The 17200-nt window shown below is 41.7% G+C and overlaps 1 protein-coding gene across 1 annotated transcript; it reads left to right on the top strand.

Moving 5' to 3' along the window:
- The first annotated feature begins 479 nt into the window (after nt 1–479).
- On the top strand, nt 480–15486 carry ptar1 (protein prenyltransferase alpha subunit repeat containing 1). Its single transcript, XM_028578339.1, has 7 exons — nt 480–619; nt 2780–2949; nt 3921–3987; nt 4297–4401; nt 5256–5493; nt 12437–12777; nt 14325–15486. The coding sequence occupies exons 1-7, from the start codon at nt 534–536 to the stop codon at nt 14707–14709; spliced, it is 1392 nt and encodes a 463-aa protein (XP_028434140.1). The 5' UTR covers nt 480–533; the 3' UTR covers nt 14710–15486.
- Nucleotides 15487–17200: the final 1714 nt, after the last annotated feature.

Below are 17200 nucleotides of genomic sequence, written 5' to 3'. Positions count from 1 at the left end.
AGGGAATTTATACAAGAATGAGACTAGGGCATACTAGACTAAACAAAACATTACAGTTAATAGGAAAACATAATACAGGAAATTGCGAGATTTGTAATGTGCCAGAGACAGTGGAACACGTCTTTATGATGTGTAGGAAATTTAAAAGAGAAAGGGTTTTTATGAAAAGGAAAATAGAGGGCAGTGGAGAAAGTTTTATCCTTAGAGATCTTTTGTCTAAGGGCTCTGATCACAGAGTAATAAAGTATATGCTTGAATTTTTAAAGAACACTGGACTCATTGACAGAATATAGGGTTTTTTTTTTTGTAGCTTGCAGGCTACAGTATTTTTCAAGGATGTAAGCCATAGTGATGATCATGCACAATTTATCTGGAGGGTGGCGGTAGTGCGCTAAGTTAGTCCGCATCCGCCGTTAAACAAGCAACTGAAGAAGAAGAAGAAGCCTATGGTTCTCATGGGCTTCCGTAGTATTGTTTTTTTTTTACCCGGAAAAACTTTTTGGTCATGTAACGCGTCATTAGGTGCCCTAAAGATGGCGGAGTCGGAGGAGGAGGTGGACGTATTGGTCCAGAGAGTTGTCAAAGACATCACTAACGCCTTCAAGAGAAACCCCAACATGTAAGTATAGTTGACTATGAACATAGCAGGCAGACTGGAGCAGCTCTGTCTATTCCAGGGGATGCCAAGACACACAACAGCTTGAACCAGCCTCTCAACTGTGTGGGCTTGGACTATTACCTGGAATCAGAGCAGTGCAGGCAAAGTTAGCTGTTTGTTTGTTCTCTAATAGCTAGCGAGATGAAAGGCTTTATAGGAACACGTTCCGTCTTCAATAACAAGATAGAATAAACGGTTATTTCGAGTTAACCGTTATAGCTCGCCCTTTGACGTAAGGCGGCTGTCAAAGCTGCTCCACATTCTTCACGGGCCAGCAACGTTAGCTCATGCTACGATTAATTCATTTATAATTTAAAAAGTGTCTTATTTGAAATGGCTTCCCGTGCTTCTGTGTAATAGGGCTGCTTCAGTCTCTTTAGCAACGCCAGGCTGTCAGGGTTAGCAAATGCTATGCTTTCACGAGCTAACGTTAATATTAGCTTCTGATCTATTCATAATGCAAATAAATGAAGCAGCACTTTAAAAAATTAAGGTAAGGTAATTAAGGTGGTGTCAAAATGCTCTCATAATATATTGTAACACTATACACAATTACTATATTCTCTAATTAGTGTAGCGTGAAATAAAAGCAGAATTTAGTCTGTCAATGTTTAACGTTACATATTACGTAGAATGTAAAAACAAACAATTGCAACTTGAAAATTTATATTACATGATAACATTAAAGAATGGATGAAATGGTGAGTTGTCTTTACAAACAAATGGGGAGCTTTGAAGAGGATTATAGACAGTCTTCCTAAACCAGTTTTTTAAGTTTAAAATTCCTCTTAAGTTTCTTAAAATGTAGAAAATCTTACACTTAAACTTAATTTAGAACGTGACGGTAGAGGGCTGTATGCTGTATTAAATAGAGCTATGTGGACCTAATAAACTGAGTGTATATTTAAGCAATAGCTCACAACAGGCCGTGTTATGTTTTGATTATTGATGCCTTTAAATAGGGTTGTGTTAAATGTGTTCATGATAAGATTTCACATGGACACCCCCAGGGTTAAAAATTCAGCAATTTTAAATTATTTAAGTGGCTGGTAGATTTACTTCACTCACCAGCCAAAAAACAATGGTAATCTATTGAGTGGCTGGTAAAATTTGAACAATCACTAGCCATATGGCTGGTGGATGAAAAAGTTAATTTTGAACCCTGGACACCCACTCTTGTGGTATTCACAACCTCTTAATAGCCAAGAATCAAGCCAATTTTGGGCCTGATTTTCCTCTCCCAACAATGGTCAGGAAAGCCCTAATTTTTGATGGTTCTAAAGATTAAATGGTCAGATGTTTCTGTGATGTGAGGTATGTTAACAAGTTTTTTTACATCCCACGTTTATTCTAGCTGCACCGATTTCAAATCTATTAAACATGTTCAATATTCACGATCTGCCTGTGCAACAGTGGGAAGACGTTCATCCAGTAGTGCCAAGATCGAAAAGTGGCTGATGGCAACATTTATTTGTGCTCAAACTGCAGACTCTAGCTGCTGTGTATTCACTTGAATAACATTGAACTCTCTTTTCTGCTTGAGTCGCTTTCGCTCGTCTGCGCACATTGCATCTCCCGTCACTTTCTCTCTCTCGCTTCAGCAGCATCCACAGAACGAGCTCAAACTGTCCCACCGACATCCAAACCGGCTGTGGAAGATGAGCTGGTGCGAATATTCAAACCTTTTTATTCAACAACTGTTGCAAATTCTCATCTCTCATTCTCGCCTGTATGAATAGTTGTGATGCAAAACATTTACAGGCTAGTATTTTGGCAATTTCGTGTTGTTTATTTGCGTCGCTCCCGGTGTGTAAAGACCTTTTTAAGCACAAAACCCACAAGTCCAAAACAAACATTAAAAAGACCAGAGCTGTGCGATTGATGTTACCGTGAACAAGTACAGAAATAGCCTTGAGTACAGAGCCAGTTGAAATGGCTAAGGAAATAAATGGCCCTGTGTTGTGGCTTCTGAGAAAAAAAGGTCTTTCATAAATTGTCAGGATATTCCTGAGCATGTTGCTTGATACCCCAAAGGAAGCCACACGTTGTGTTGCCAGAACAATTCTTCCATGTCCATACACAACGAGTTGAAACCCTCATTCTCAGTGTCTGCTCCCTCAGTGATGAGATTGGTGTGATCCCGTGTCCAGAGGCCCGCTACAACCGCAGTCCCATTGTGTTGGTGGAGAACAAGCTGGGTGTTGAGAGCTGGTGTGTCAAGTTCCTGCTGCCGTATGTCCACAACAAGCTGCTGCTCTACCGCCAGCGCAAACACTGGCTGGAGAGGGAAGGTAACTGAACTGGTTTGACACATATTTTGCCTTTAACAAATATTGCACCCGCCTCCCCTCTGATTTGGACATTTCTCTGCTAAATATTGCGATTTCGATAAAATTGCAATTAATTGTGCAGCCCTAGTTAAAACGGGTCGGTTATGCTGTTTTGTCCCATTGTTCTTCATAAATGTTGCTGGAGAGTTGTAATGTAGCGTTTCATGTGGAGTGAGCGCAGCCCCGGACAACAAATTAGACCTTTTAAATGCTACATTGATTGTCAGAAAATGATGTGAGTAACAGACGAAGAAGCTTTTAAAGTGACACATTTTCTTTTGCTGTGCAAAGTAACCGTTAAATATTCAAAAAACAACAACTTTTAAGTGTTAAAATGAAAATAGAATTTGGTGTGGTGGTAGCACTGTTTAGTAACGTCTGTTTCTCTCTGCTGTCTTTTTTTTTTCCCCACATAGAGCCGGGCTGGTTAAAGTTAACTGACATTATAGAAGTCCGCTAAAACTAGCACAAAAGTTAACTAATGTCAGCTATCAGAGCTAATGTTAGGCTGTGACAGACAACGGCAGAGAGAAACAGACTTTACTTTCTGTTTGGGAGCTCCCGGTGAAGTCAGGAAAGCTGTTTCTGAAACGTTGGATGTACGGTAGGCCAGAGGCTGACTGTGGTCAAGCCGTCTGTGTGCACCGTGCACAGAGATGAGGCACTGTTCTGTGCTGGTCGGCGTTCTTCTTCAGCATTTAGCAGCAGACTAGAACACTTGTAACGTTCGGTGTAAAACTGTCCTCGTCAGGTCTGGAAGGATTGCATCCCCCAGTACCTACGGTACTGTAGAAAAATGAGTACCGTCACGTTTTCGCCTTTTGTACCGAAGTATCTGGTCTCAAAATTGCAAGTAAAATACAGAAGCTTTTTCTTGTTCCTTAATCTGCCAAAAATTTGAGAAGCTAACCGTTCATGTTTGTGTCCCTCAGCTTTAGCGGATATCACCTGCACTCTGTTGCTGCTTAACCCGGACTTCACCACTGCATGGAATGTCAGGTACAGTTACACCCAGTCACAGCAGCCGTCTACAACACAAGTACAGAAATATACAGAAACATTTGTTCTTACGAATGTCAGCTGTTCATTGTCAACATCTATATGCAAAAGAAGACATAATAATCAAAGCTAAACGTAGTGAGCCTGGTACATTGGCTGACTGATGTGAAGCTTCTATGAAAACTGATATGATCACAACTCAACACGCCACAGTGTGGCTAAAGCATGCTATACAGGACTGACCCTGTGGAAGACAACCGTAGTCTGCTGTGCAGGTCTTTTGTAACGTGTTGCCAATTGTTGTTGCAGGAAGGAACTACTGCAGTGCGGAGTTCTTAACCCAGAGAAAGACCTCTATCTGGGCAAGCTGGCCCTCACCAAATTCCCCAAGAGCCCTGAGACGTGGATACACCGGTAAGACTCAGCTGCTCTGCTGTTCTTCTCTAAATACTAGAGGTGTGACAAGATCTCGTCCCCACAAGATTTCACTAGATTAAATGTGACAAGATTTCTTGTTGAGGTAAAAAGTGTCTCGCGATATTAGTACACAAGTGCAGAGCAGCCGCCTTGAAATTAGCATAGAAGATCCCTTGACTCTGAATTTACTTTTACTTTACTTCCTTGTTTAGTACTGCAATTAATAAAATGCAGAGTAGGAGAAAAGAGCATCTGTCTTCACAAAAACCGAGTGTTTGATGGTAATTTATTAGTGCTTTAGAACATAATCAATATGAAACAATAGTAAAATAAGCTTTATGTCTCTCTGTGTACTGTACAATCACAAATTAAAGTAAAAAACATTTGGTCTCAAATAGAATGTTGTAACCTTGGTTCTCTGAGTGAGGAGACTCTCAATTAACAGTGTAACTGTTAGTTATACAGGAGAGAAGGCAGTTATCTGAGTTTGTGGCAACACTTTTCAGTGCTCAGTTTTCGTTTTGGGACTTTTGATTAAATAAAGGACTATTATTTACTTATTTCTTCATTGTAGTTTTCTGTAAAATAGTGTTAAAATCTCGTCTTGTCTCAATCTCGTGAACCCAGTCTCGTGTCTTGTCTCGTGAGCTGGGAGTCTCGTCACACCCCTACTGAACACAGATCATAAATATGATTGGGCATCGAGAACCGGTTCCAACTTGGAATCATTTCAAAAATTACAATTCCAGTGGAATAGATTTTTATTGGAAACATTTGGAAAATTTGGTTTTGAATCCGATCATCGGTTCCAAGGTAATAGAGTTCCTTCACCCTGCACTGTCTCCCTGCAGACGCTGGGTGCTGCAACAGATCCTGCGTCAGTGCTCTGCTATGGGCCGGAAGCATCAGCAGGGTGAAGCAGAGCAGGCCGATGCAGAGAGGAGCCAGCAGCTCAGTGACCATCTGGCCAGGACCCTCCATCAAGAGATGAAGGTGTGCTCGGACGCTGCCTGCCGCTATCCCAGCAACTACAACGCCTGGTCCCACCGCATCTGGGTGCTGCAGCACATGGCCAAGGGCAACGTCAAGGTAGGATCACATGATTTTTTTTCCCATTATAAATAAGGTCTAGAGGTTTTGTAAGTACCATCAAAGTGTCAAAAAGGGGGAACATTTCACAGCATAAATATATGGAGAAAATCTAATGCTAGAAAAGTCTGGTAATTTCAGAAATTGACCTAACTTTACTCTCTCGTCTTTAAAGGGGTGATAGAATGCAAAACTGATTTTACCTTGTCATAGTTGAATAATTACAGTTTAGTGGGTAACGGACATGCATAGAACCTCTAAATCCCATTGACAAATCTTTTCTCTGCAAATCTCACTATTTGGAACTGCCTCTGAAAACGGGCGAATCTCAACAAGTCCCATAGTTGACGTCAACTATTGCGGCTCCTCCTCATTTGGCTCTAGTCTGTGTTTCTCACGCCCCAACATTTGCATAGGCTACACAACTGATTTGAGATCAGTTAGTCTTCTGAATCTAGGTTGTGCAGATCTCAGAAATTGTATACATTGTTCATATGCTATTTTACCATTAAATTCACTTCTGAGACTTTTTTTATGCGAGAAATCAACTATGTAGAGGTCAAATATGAGCCATTTTACGAAAAATTGATGTCTAATTGCAAATTTTGTCCGACTGTGTGTCGGACTTCAGAGGCCGGTGCTGCCTGTGTTGCTGCCTCGCCGCCCGGCCTGCCTCCCTTCACAGACCCCGGACTGCTGTGAGCTCCGTTACGTCTGGCAGCCCACGGTAGAGGTCGACCTATATGGGTTTTCTCTGGCCGATGCCGATCTTTAGAAATCAGGGTCAGCCGATAAATGCTGCCGATTAATTTTGGCAGATATTTGGCCGATATGTGCTTGTTTTTAAACCTCTATTTGAAAGATAAAATGTAACACTAATATACACAGAATTTCTCAACAAAAACATTTATTGAACACTTCACCAATCTACACTTGTATAATGTAAAAACATACTGTATATTGTATAAATAATGTATGAAAAATATATTAAATAAACAAAACCGGTAAGAAGAAAATAAACTTTTAAATAAAAAAATAAAGTTTAGTGCACTTAGCAGCATTTAAACTTCTGAGAATACAAATCTGCAAGCTTCACAGAAAGTGACCGGATTATTATTAATCTCAACACTATTTAACTATTTAACATCAGACTAGGGCTATCTAAAGTCAATTCTTGTTCACCTTGTTTGTTAGATCATTGTTCATTTGTTGAAGTGTTGTATCTGTGTTTTGGGGATCCTACTGTTACATGTCCTGTTGCACTCATTAGGATCAAAACTCTGAGTTGTAATTTAAAACTCGTCCAGCCAATTTAATAAAAGTAAGGGTTTTATTCATGCTCGAGTCCATAGATGCAGTTAATGGATACAGGCACGGAGAACTGAGGGCTCTGTTAGCAACGATTAGCTCAGTTAGCGGTTAGCTCTGTTAGCGGATAGCTTCAGTTAGTGGATGAGACTGTCACGGACAAGGTTAACAACCAGACTCTGATAAATGACATTCGGGGAGCTTCCACAGCGGTGTGGCCGCGGTGTTTTGTACAGTTTTATTAGTAGGCCTACAGTTAAACAAGGCAATCAAGGCAAGAACACCAGCAATATGCTAACGGTAGCGTCTGAGCCTAAAGTGACTGTGCAAGACCAAGGGGGTAAGCTTCGCTTCAGAACTCGAACCTCCGATGGCGCCATTTTGTTGCTACAAAGCGATCACCTCCTGTTAGCATTCCACTGACCGCCATTTTTTTTTTACGTCACTTGACAGCGAATAACTTTACATCTGAAGCGTTTAAAGACTATTTGTCCGTTGTTTATTTCTAAAGAAACACGACAATGTATAAAAGGCTCCATTACCTTGTAGCTCACATTATGGCTCCGTAGCAGACGTTTTTGTAAAAATAGGCTAACGATTGTGTCATAACCACGTGACTTACTGTCGCACAGTAGAGGAATTACCGTATAGTACAGGAGAAGCTCACAGGCAGTTTAGACTTACATTAGCTGTTTAGGTTTAATTACTAATGTTAACTAGCATTTTAGTTAGCAATAATTAGCCTGTGCTTATGTTATCTCCTTACATATACCTACACTCTCCGTCTCTCTAAGACTGGGAATGATTGAGATTTCTCTCGGCACAGCTACCAGAAGACTTACAGACACGTTGCTCACGTCACATTTACGTTGTCTCTGTCAGTTGGAGGCTGCGCAGTAAAGCAAGAGATCACCGGAAAAGTGCTTCTAATAGCCTTCACTGGTCTCCGTCCAGAGCAACGGGGTCTATTGGTCCATTATATATATGTCAATGTGCGAGACACAGCGCAAGAATTCACGAGGGGAGGGGCTGGAGGCAGCTGGTCTGAGTGCACTGTAAAAAATGTTGCCTAATCATGTTTTTAACACTAGGCTGCCCGCAGATGCGCCTGCCAATAATCGGCTTGATACACTGGGATATTGGCCGATGCCGATTATGTTAAAAAATGCCAAACATCTGCCGATTAATCGGTCGACCTCTAGCCCACGGCACTTCATACCCGCGCAAAGTCACCGTTTTGGGCTAATGAACTACGAAACGCCACTGCTCTGACAGAGCTCCAGGGCCTGCAACTCCCCTCTTCCTGCTAGCTAAATGCCCGGTGTATGTGAGTGAAAGCGCGGTCAGCGAGCTTCTCTTACCACAGGTTCCAGTTACTCTTTTAATGTGTGTAATTATAATGTGTTGAGTTATTTAAACAAACGATTGGGGAAATAAACGCTGCTTGTCCGTGAGTCTCATTGATTGAGCCTGTGGTGGGATGGAGCTCTATCAATGAGAGCTAGCTAGCCTCCTCTTAGAATTCCTCTGGAATTCACAAAAATTAATTAACTTGAAATCAGACACCGTTGTTAGCTTAATAAAACATTTAGTTAGATGTTGTATAAGTGGCGTGACGAAATTCAAACCGTAAAAATACTCGAATTACGACCAAAAATGAAGCTAACTAGCAGCAATCTGTACACATAGGATTGAAGGGACAGTCGCAGCTAACGAAACCCTTACAGCTCACAAATATTCATTAACTTGAAATCGGACACCGTTGTTAGCTTTATAAGACATTTAGGTATATGTTGTATAACTAAGTGGCGTGAGAGATTGCTGGTGTAACAAGCTCGCTGACCGCGCTCTCACACACGGGCCATTTAGCTAGCAGGAAGAGAGGAGATGCAGGCCCTGGAGCTCTGTCAGGGCAGCGGCGTTTGTTAGTAGTCCATTAGCCCAAACGGTGACTTTGCACGGGTATGAGGTGCTGTGGGCTGCAGCAGCCGTGCCGGAGCTCAATCGAGCTCACAGCAGGCCGGGGTCTGTGGAGGATGGGAGGCCGGGCGGTGAGGCAGCAACACAGGCAGCACCGGCCGCTGAACTCCGACACATAGTCTTACCAAATTTGCAATTAGCCATCCATTTTCGTAAAACGGCCCATATTTGAGCTTTATATAGTTGATTTCTCGCATAAAAAAGTCTCAGAAGTGAATTTGGTAAGGAAATATTGCAGTCTCTGGAATATGAGATTCTGTCGCGTTTCTAATGTGTATGTATTGGGGATTTGCTCAACCAATCAGCGAGCGTCTCTACGTGTGTGTACGGGGATAAGGCTCAACCAAGCAGCGTGCAGCTCATCTAAATATTTACGACCATACCATATTTGGAAGAAAAGCTCTTGTTACAAATAGGGCCAAAACACAGGGATGCATAAGGGCCAATAAAATATCAACCAGGCCATTTTCAGCCCAACCAATGTTACATACCCCATTAGGAGACCATAAGGAATCGTGTGAAATACCCTATATAATCATTCAATCACCCCTTTAAAGCCAGGAAAAGACAATATCTAGCCTCATACAGTATATCGATGTCGATATAATATCCATATATTGCCCAGCCCTAACTGTATAAGTAAACAAAACATTCATAAGAAAGAAAAATCTGTCTTGCTCTGTGAAACAGGACACCGTACAATGCTCACAGTAGCTGCAGATACTTTAGTTACTGAGCAGTTTTTCAACTACATAAGCATAAGCTAGTGTTAATTTTGTCACCTATTTTTAATTTAGTCTTAGTCTTGTGCCAAAAATTTTTGTTAGTCAAGTTTTAGTCAACTAAAAGTTTCGCCATTTTAGTCAAGTTTTAGTCAAAACATTTTAGTCTTTTTTTTAAATAAATTATTTCTGATAACCATTTCAGACAAATAGTTATAAAAATAAATAAATGCTATAAAGTTATATAAATATTGAGCCTCTTCCTTATTTTACCAGTAAACGACAAAAACAACCACTGCATGAGGAAAGGATATTTTACAATAAAATAAATGCAGCACGAAACTGGCGAGGCGTATTTCAAGTGAACGCAACATCTGTGTTGTTTTTCAGACAACGGCAGCTGCAGACTGTCGTACGTCTAGTGTTGGAAATAGAGACAAACCTTTACACCGTTTAGCTGTAAGCATTTTAACTGTGTTAAATCCAACTGCTAGCTAAAGGTAGGCTAACGTTACCTGCTGCCAAGTGTAGTGTTAACTAGCGTCCCGTGCAGAAATGTTTTGGTTGACTCTAACGTCCGTTTAGGAGCATCAGAGAGAAGCGCAGGCTATTCGGTCCGGTAGAGAACGGTCGTTAGGGCACCTGTCGGTGCCGTAGCACCGGGTCTCGGTAACAGCTGAATATTCTCATGATGAAAAAGTAGAGACGATTGTAGACGGAAATGAAGAGAGAGATTTTATCTTAGTTTTTATTTTATGCAAAACATTTTAGTCTCGTCTTTTTTCGTCAACAATAATGCATGTTAATTTAGTCTTAGTCAGCGTTTTTGGACATTGGCGCAGTCTCGTCATCGTCTCGTCTTAGTCATGGTAAAAAAGGTCGTTGGCGAACATATTTAGTCTTGTCTCGTCTGACGAAATTAACACTAGCATAAGCTCAGTAATTCCACCTTCAGTTACCTTGGCATGGTACAAGATGAAGTTAAACGGTATTCCACCCAAGTTACTGCCTCATGGTAAGTGTAACTGGTCTGACCTGATGTAGTCAGGATTACACATGGGGATAGTTGCTTCAGCAATACTTAACGTTGATTACATTTGGTTAGAAACATTAACAAACTGACTGTATCAAGCAAAAGGTGAAGAGAAACGGAAGGAGAGGTGAAAAACACGGAAAAGCGCCTACTTTTAACAGACTGACTGTCTGTCTTGACAGTCTGTCTATCCAATCGGGAGGGTCCGTCTTCTGCTAGATAGGCCCTACCTTTTCCAGGTAGAAGTTAATGCCGTTGTGTTTTATGATTTGCTGTTGCGTTTTTCTATTTGCTGTTGTGATCCGCACTTCAGGGCCACCATACACTGACTCACTTAGAGGAATCCCTGAGATTACACCCCTAACAAGCTTTTTGTCATACGCCATTGAACACTTCACTCGTTGTCCATTTAGTTTATTTGTCTTTTATTGCTTTCTGTTGTTCCACATTTTTACATATTACCAGTAAAGAACCATTTCTCAACTTTTTAACGGTCCTTACTTCCCCAATATCTTTATGTAGAGTTTTTTTTACAGTGTGGTATTACTGCTCTTAACTTAAGTACAAGACCGGAGTACTTCTTCCTCCACTGATTATATGGGATGTCTTAAATTAAGATCTCCTGATGCGTGAAGTTCAATTTATGCTTTTGGGTTAAAGGGGTGATAGAATGATTGATTATATAGGGTATTTCACACTGTTCCTTAAGGTCTCCTAATAGGGTATGTAACATTGGTTGGGCTGAAAATTGCCCGAATGCTATTTTATGGGCCCATAACTACCCTGTGAATATGGCCCTATTTGTAACAAGAGCTTTTCTTCCAAATATGGTATGCTCATGAATATTTAGATGAGCTGCGCGCTAATTGGTTTGAGCGAACCACATACAAACACATTGGAGACTCGACAGCAGGTCTCATATTTTAGACACTGCAATGTTTTGTTACTAAATTCACTTCTGAGACTTTTTTTATGCGAGAAATCAACTATATAAAACTCAAATATGGGCCGTTTTACGAAAATTGATGGCTAATTGCAGATTTGGTAAGACGTGTCGGATTTCTGGAGGTCCACACAGTCTGACGAGACAGTGGCAGCCCCGCCGCGCTCCATACCCAGGAGAAAGTCACTGTTTCTGGGTTAGCTACTGGACAACTGGGGCTTGGGGCTCCGCGGAGCTGGTCAGCTGCCAGCATAGCTATAATATATTTACAGTTTGAATTTCGTCACGCCACTTATATAACAGCTACCCTAAGGTCTTACAAAGCTAACGCTTGTGTCTGATTTCAATTTAATGCATTTTTGTGAATTCTGTCAGGGCCTCGGCATTTAGTAGTCCAGTAACCTAGAAACAGTGACTTTGCGCAGGTATGGAGTGCCGCGGGCTTCCGGTCGTGACTGAGATCCATTTAGCTCACAGCGAGCCGAGATCTATGAAGGAGGACACACTGGGTGGCGAGGCAGCACCGGCCGCTGTGAGTTGAGGAGTTGACGTCAACTTTTAGCTTTGTTGAGATTCGCCCGTTTCCAGCAGCAGTTTCAAATTGTGAGATTTGCAGAGGAAAGAGGTGTCAATGGGATTTTGAGGTTCTATGTATGTCCTATTTACCCTCCAAACTGTTGTTTTTCAACTATGACGAGGTAAAATCGTTTTTTGCATTCTATCCCCCCTTTAAATCTACGCCGTGGTTATGTACGTGGAGATACAGACCCTACGCCGTAGCCTGATGTCACCTCTCAAAAAATTTAACTACACGTCGCAGCGACGCATGCCGCTCGGCCGTGGCTTGGTAGCATTGCATTTCCCCCCCCGACTCATTTCCTGGTTCTCCTTGACGACATGACAAACTCTAAATGATGTCTTGGATTTGCTGCTTAGGAGTCCTGTGCTCCCTCCCAGGTGTTCCATGATGAGCTGTCGTCGATGCGCCTCTGGGTGTCCATGCATGTGTCTGACCACAGCGGCTTCCACTACCGCCAGTTCCTGCTTAAGGAGCTGATCACGGAGCTCTCCCTGACTCCAGCTTCCACCCCCCCCAGTTCGCCCCAGCGCCGGCGCAGCCAAGTCCCCGACAGCAGCCCCCCCCCACCCAGCCAGGGCCCAGCCAATGGGGAGCTGTCGGGGGCGGAGGCCGCAGCAGAGGAGGACAGACAGCTACTTCAACTCTTCCACCAGGAGGTGGAGCTGTGCTCAGACCTGATCCAGTCCTTCCCTGGTCACGAGACACTCTGGAGTCACAGGTAAGGCCACACAGGAGAACAAAACACTAGACAGTTGTCATTTCGCAGTGGCTTATTATGAGACTACAGAGACCCAAACGCACTGCAAGCAATAACTGACGCGCCTGATTTGATGCTCCTATGGTGCACTGCAGGCTTGGAAGTGCCAACACCACAGAACCAGCAGTATTTTAGAAAAGGTAACTATTTAGGCAACGGTTCTGTAAGTTACAGATCCCCCTATCGTGGGGGCTTAAACTTTTTCCCATGACGGACAGGGTGGTAAAACTGTCACTACATTTTTTTTCAAGGTCATTAAGACATATTTAATTTGCATTTATTCACTTTTTTAGTAACTAATATAGACTACAGAACAAGTTTATATGCTAGATTATGCATTCATAAGGGAATGGAGAGAAAAGATTATCAGACCCTGCAGTCAGTTTTCATCACGAAAGATGATTGATCTTTTATTTTTTTTATTTTCCACAGTGACAGCGGAGGCCACTAAAAACATTTAAAATATGTACGTTATAGTATGCTTGCTTGTCCTTTAGCCTCTGTGCACTAATCCCTCCTTTTTTCTACTCATTTATGAATACCATCACAATGATTAATGGGCTTTTTAAAGAACCTTAGCTACACTCAGTGACATTTTGCATTGGTATGTAGGTGCAGCGCCGCTGCAGAATTATGAACGTGATTCACAGGATCCTTACCATCCTCTTCTCGCGTGTTTCACCTTAAAAAATAAAATATAAATAGAAGACAAAAAAGTCCAGGATGATCAGGAAGTTCAGTCAGATGTTTTAAGGTGCTCTTTGGGATCGAGAATTCAATTAGTGTAGAAAAAAAAGAAAATCCAAGGCACTCTTCTTCAAAATTATTTAAAAAACCTTTATTTCATAATAGAAAATTTAAAAGGCATAGGGAGAAGCAACCCACCTGAGCTTTCTTCAGCAGCACTGCAGTTAAACTTTATGTTTGTTTGTGTTGGTAATTTCAGTCCTTGTATGACCATGAAGCCTTAAAAAGGATCTTCTGCTGCCAAGAGATTTAGGTGTGTTGCCATTCTTTGCTGGTGTTGTAAGGTGATGTGGCTTTCAGATTTGTAAGATCTCACTGTTGGCTACATTCCACCACTGCTTTTGGCACGTTTGAAGGATAGATGTAGATATACTCAAGAACTGTCTCTAAGTACGGTTTTGAGGTACTTGTACTTCTATTTTATATTAACTTAATTTCTACTGATACTCCACTACATTGTCTGACACCTATGGTCATTTGTTACTTGAAAAAGAGATTTTTCATGCAAAACACATGATGAACTTCTTAAATACGATGCTTTAACTGCAAAACAATTCATGTTTGTCTTAATTGATTCCTTAAATCAAGATGACAAAAAAAAAATGCTAATCAAAGTGTATGTAAACTAAACTCTGGTGTTTAGCCCAACCCCGTAAGTGGACAATGTGCCCACAGAGTATACCTTTAGCCATATAGTGTATTTGTACAGGACTTTTCCATAATAAGGTGTTGGATGTACTGTATGTTTCCACCCCTCGCAGGCGCCATGTCTTCTACCTGTGGCACCACTGGAGGAGGGAGCACCAGCACCACTGCAGCAGCAATGGAGGCAATGCGTCGGTCCGCCTTAACAACAGTGAGCCCACGCTGGCCGAGGTTGGCGCTCAAAGCTGCGCCGGCAGGGGGGAGAGTGTGAACGGACAGGGGCATGCTAGTGACGCTATGGAGGTGGACGCGGCGTCCTTGCCTGACCCGCGGGACAGCAAGCGACTGAAGAGAGGTGCCCTACTGCCAGGCACCCCCGGCCTGCCCTCTGAGCACAGTTTTGTGAGCGGTGTCCTGGACAGCTGCGGGAACCCCGAGCAGAGACGTTTCGCCCTGGCATACAGGAAGTGGTTAGACACTGTCATTGGTCAGCAGCCTTGAGAGAGAACCGTTAGCCCACAGATCTCTCTCAACATTGAAGTTGCCTTTAGACACAGATTTAGGATCAGCTTCCCTACCTGTAGCGCTGACTTTAACCAATAGTGATTCAGATGCAGTGATGACTTTAGAAACGAGTCCCAGGGCAGCTCCTGACAGTGGGGAGTGAGGGTAAGGAGGTTTTAACAACATCCTGTCCGTTCTTCCTCTGAAACATCTGGATTCTCCTGCGCTTGATCTGAGCCAGTACCCCTTCAGAACGGAAATCTGCACACACGGAGCCCATTGGCTCGCTATGGGTCTGTTGGTAGATTCTCTTCTTATTCAAGGTTTCTCCATGCCTCAGGTCCAATTGCCACTGCTTTTGTTTTTTAGTGCCAGTTTGACATTTTTCTGCACATATTACTTTATGTCTGTTCAAATATTTCAGCAAAGAAACTAAATGAATCGCATGTGTTGGGCCTGATTGGTTGGAATGCCAAAATAGTCAGTACTATATAAATGAATAAGCCATTAAATAATAATATGAAATGAGTAATCGTATGACTAAAAAGAGTAGGATATATACATGACCCAATAAATTGTAACAAAATACAAAACATTGTTAAAACTTCATTTATTTATTTTTTAATTATCATCAAGTGTTATTTCATCCATATTTTCACAGTAACTGTTTTATTGGAGTTTTGTATCAAACATTCTCTCTTTACAAAAGTCTGATTTCTCAAGTGATTGGCTAAAAGCTGAGGGGGGCGGGGAGTGGAAACAGGAAAATGAGATAAAAAAATAATTGAATAAGAGGCATTTTCAGCTATAATATAGGGGAAATGAATTTCAATACAACTGGTTACTATGCAAGTAATGAAATATAATTTCACAATTACATTTTATTTATTCATGTTTGTTTTTAATTTGATTGGCCCTTTTGGAGTTAATGAACCCTTTTATTAGATTAGAATGGAATGACAGTGGCTCTGATTGAATCCCATTGGAAGCCTCAGGTTCCCTGGTCTTTAATGATTGGTTGAAATGCCCTCGGCCCTCCCGTGTTGCAGAGGCAGGTGTTAAGCACAGCCAGATGCCTGTTCTTCTTTCAACTTCTATAGATTTCCATTCTGAAGGTGGTGACATTTATTAACAATGTCATTTTTTTTCTGTCTTTTTCTTGTGTTGGTCCTTGGTTACTGCTCCTGCTCCATGTTACTGGTGAATATTGTCAGTATGTCCTAACTATGTAGCTAAGCGCTAAGTTACAGTAGCTTACAACAGAAAGCCAAAAAGCTAAATAACAGGTTACATATGTTATATAAAAATAACCGGTTACGTTGCTAACTTGCAAGTCTTACCTTCTGACAACCTGAAGCACTAAATCTATAGGCAGAGAAATGTTAGCTTTAGCAGTTTAGCGGTATTGATGTTTGACTCCGAAGGATAGCGTGCTAGGGGAGTGACCCCCCCCCCCAACATTCACTGGTGCTACATGCTGCCATTTCTACAACTACTTCCTCTGTTACAGGTGTGTAGTGTTCAACAGGTGAAAACTGAACAGCACTTTGGACTAATTGATGATACTATTTGTGGGGTATTATTGCTAAACTATTTTTGAAATATTGTCTGTTATTTTGCACCAGGCTAGTTAACCGTAGCCCTAGCTGCTTTATGTCACTACCTTGTACAAAAATAGAGGTAACCTCAAAAAGGTCAGTCTACATTCTGTCTAGAATAACTTCTAGCACTCCTTTTAAAAGTTGTAACATGCTATATATGCACAGTCCATCCCTTCAATGATGTAGAAACTAAAAAAAAGATAACTCCTCCCACCACATTGTCTCATCTATATTAATAAGGGAAGAATGGTATTCTTGAATTTGAATATAATCCAATCTGAAGTCACCTGCGTATTCCAGGTAGTTGCCTAGAAAATGTATACAGGACTGCGGTTTAAATTGGATCCATCGTTCTGTTGCCCAACGATGTTAGAAGTTGAGCGTTGTCAATGACACTATCAGCACACAAGTGAACAAATGCACACATTTACACAGATGATGTGACAACAGTGTAGCCATGGGCACATTGGCATTCACTATATGCAGTATGTGGTCACATCTAAATGGCGTTCCAGTGGGCCCTTGATGCAGTTTGGGTGCCATCACTTATTTATGTCGAGGTTCCATTGGATTGCCTACATAGGCTCGTTCTTGAAGACAAATGGCGGATTTGAGGAGACCGAAAATTCTGCATTTGTTTTCAGTGGCCACTGTGCACAGGCTGGCTAGCCAAAATGGCCTAGCTCCCCGTTACACTGTCTCCATGTAACCCTTAGCTTCTCTTAGAAACTACAATGTCAGAGTTATGAAGTAAAATGCTCTTATCACCTCAAATCACTGTGTACAGGATCATAGATAATCTTGAAACTAGTATTTTTGGGCCTTGTATTCTTTTGGCTTGTTCATCAAGAACATGTGCATATCAGAACTGTATTGTGTGTGTGTGG

This window comes from Perca flavescens, chromosome 5 (genome assembly GCF_004354835.1).
Source record: "Perca flavescens isolate YP-PL-M2 chromosome 5, PFLA_1.0, whole genome shotgun sequence".
Taxonomy (NCBI): domain Eukaryota; kingdom Metazoa; phylum Chordata; class Actinopteri; order Perciformes; family Percidae; genus Perca; species Perca flavescens.
This window is presented reverse-complemented; position numbering and strand designations above follow the sequence as displayed.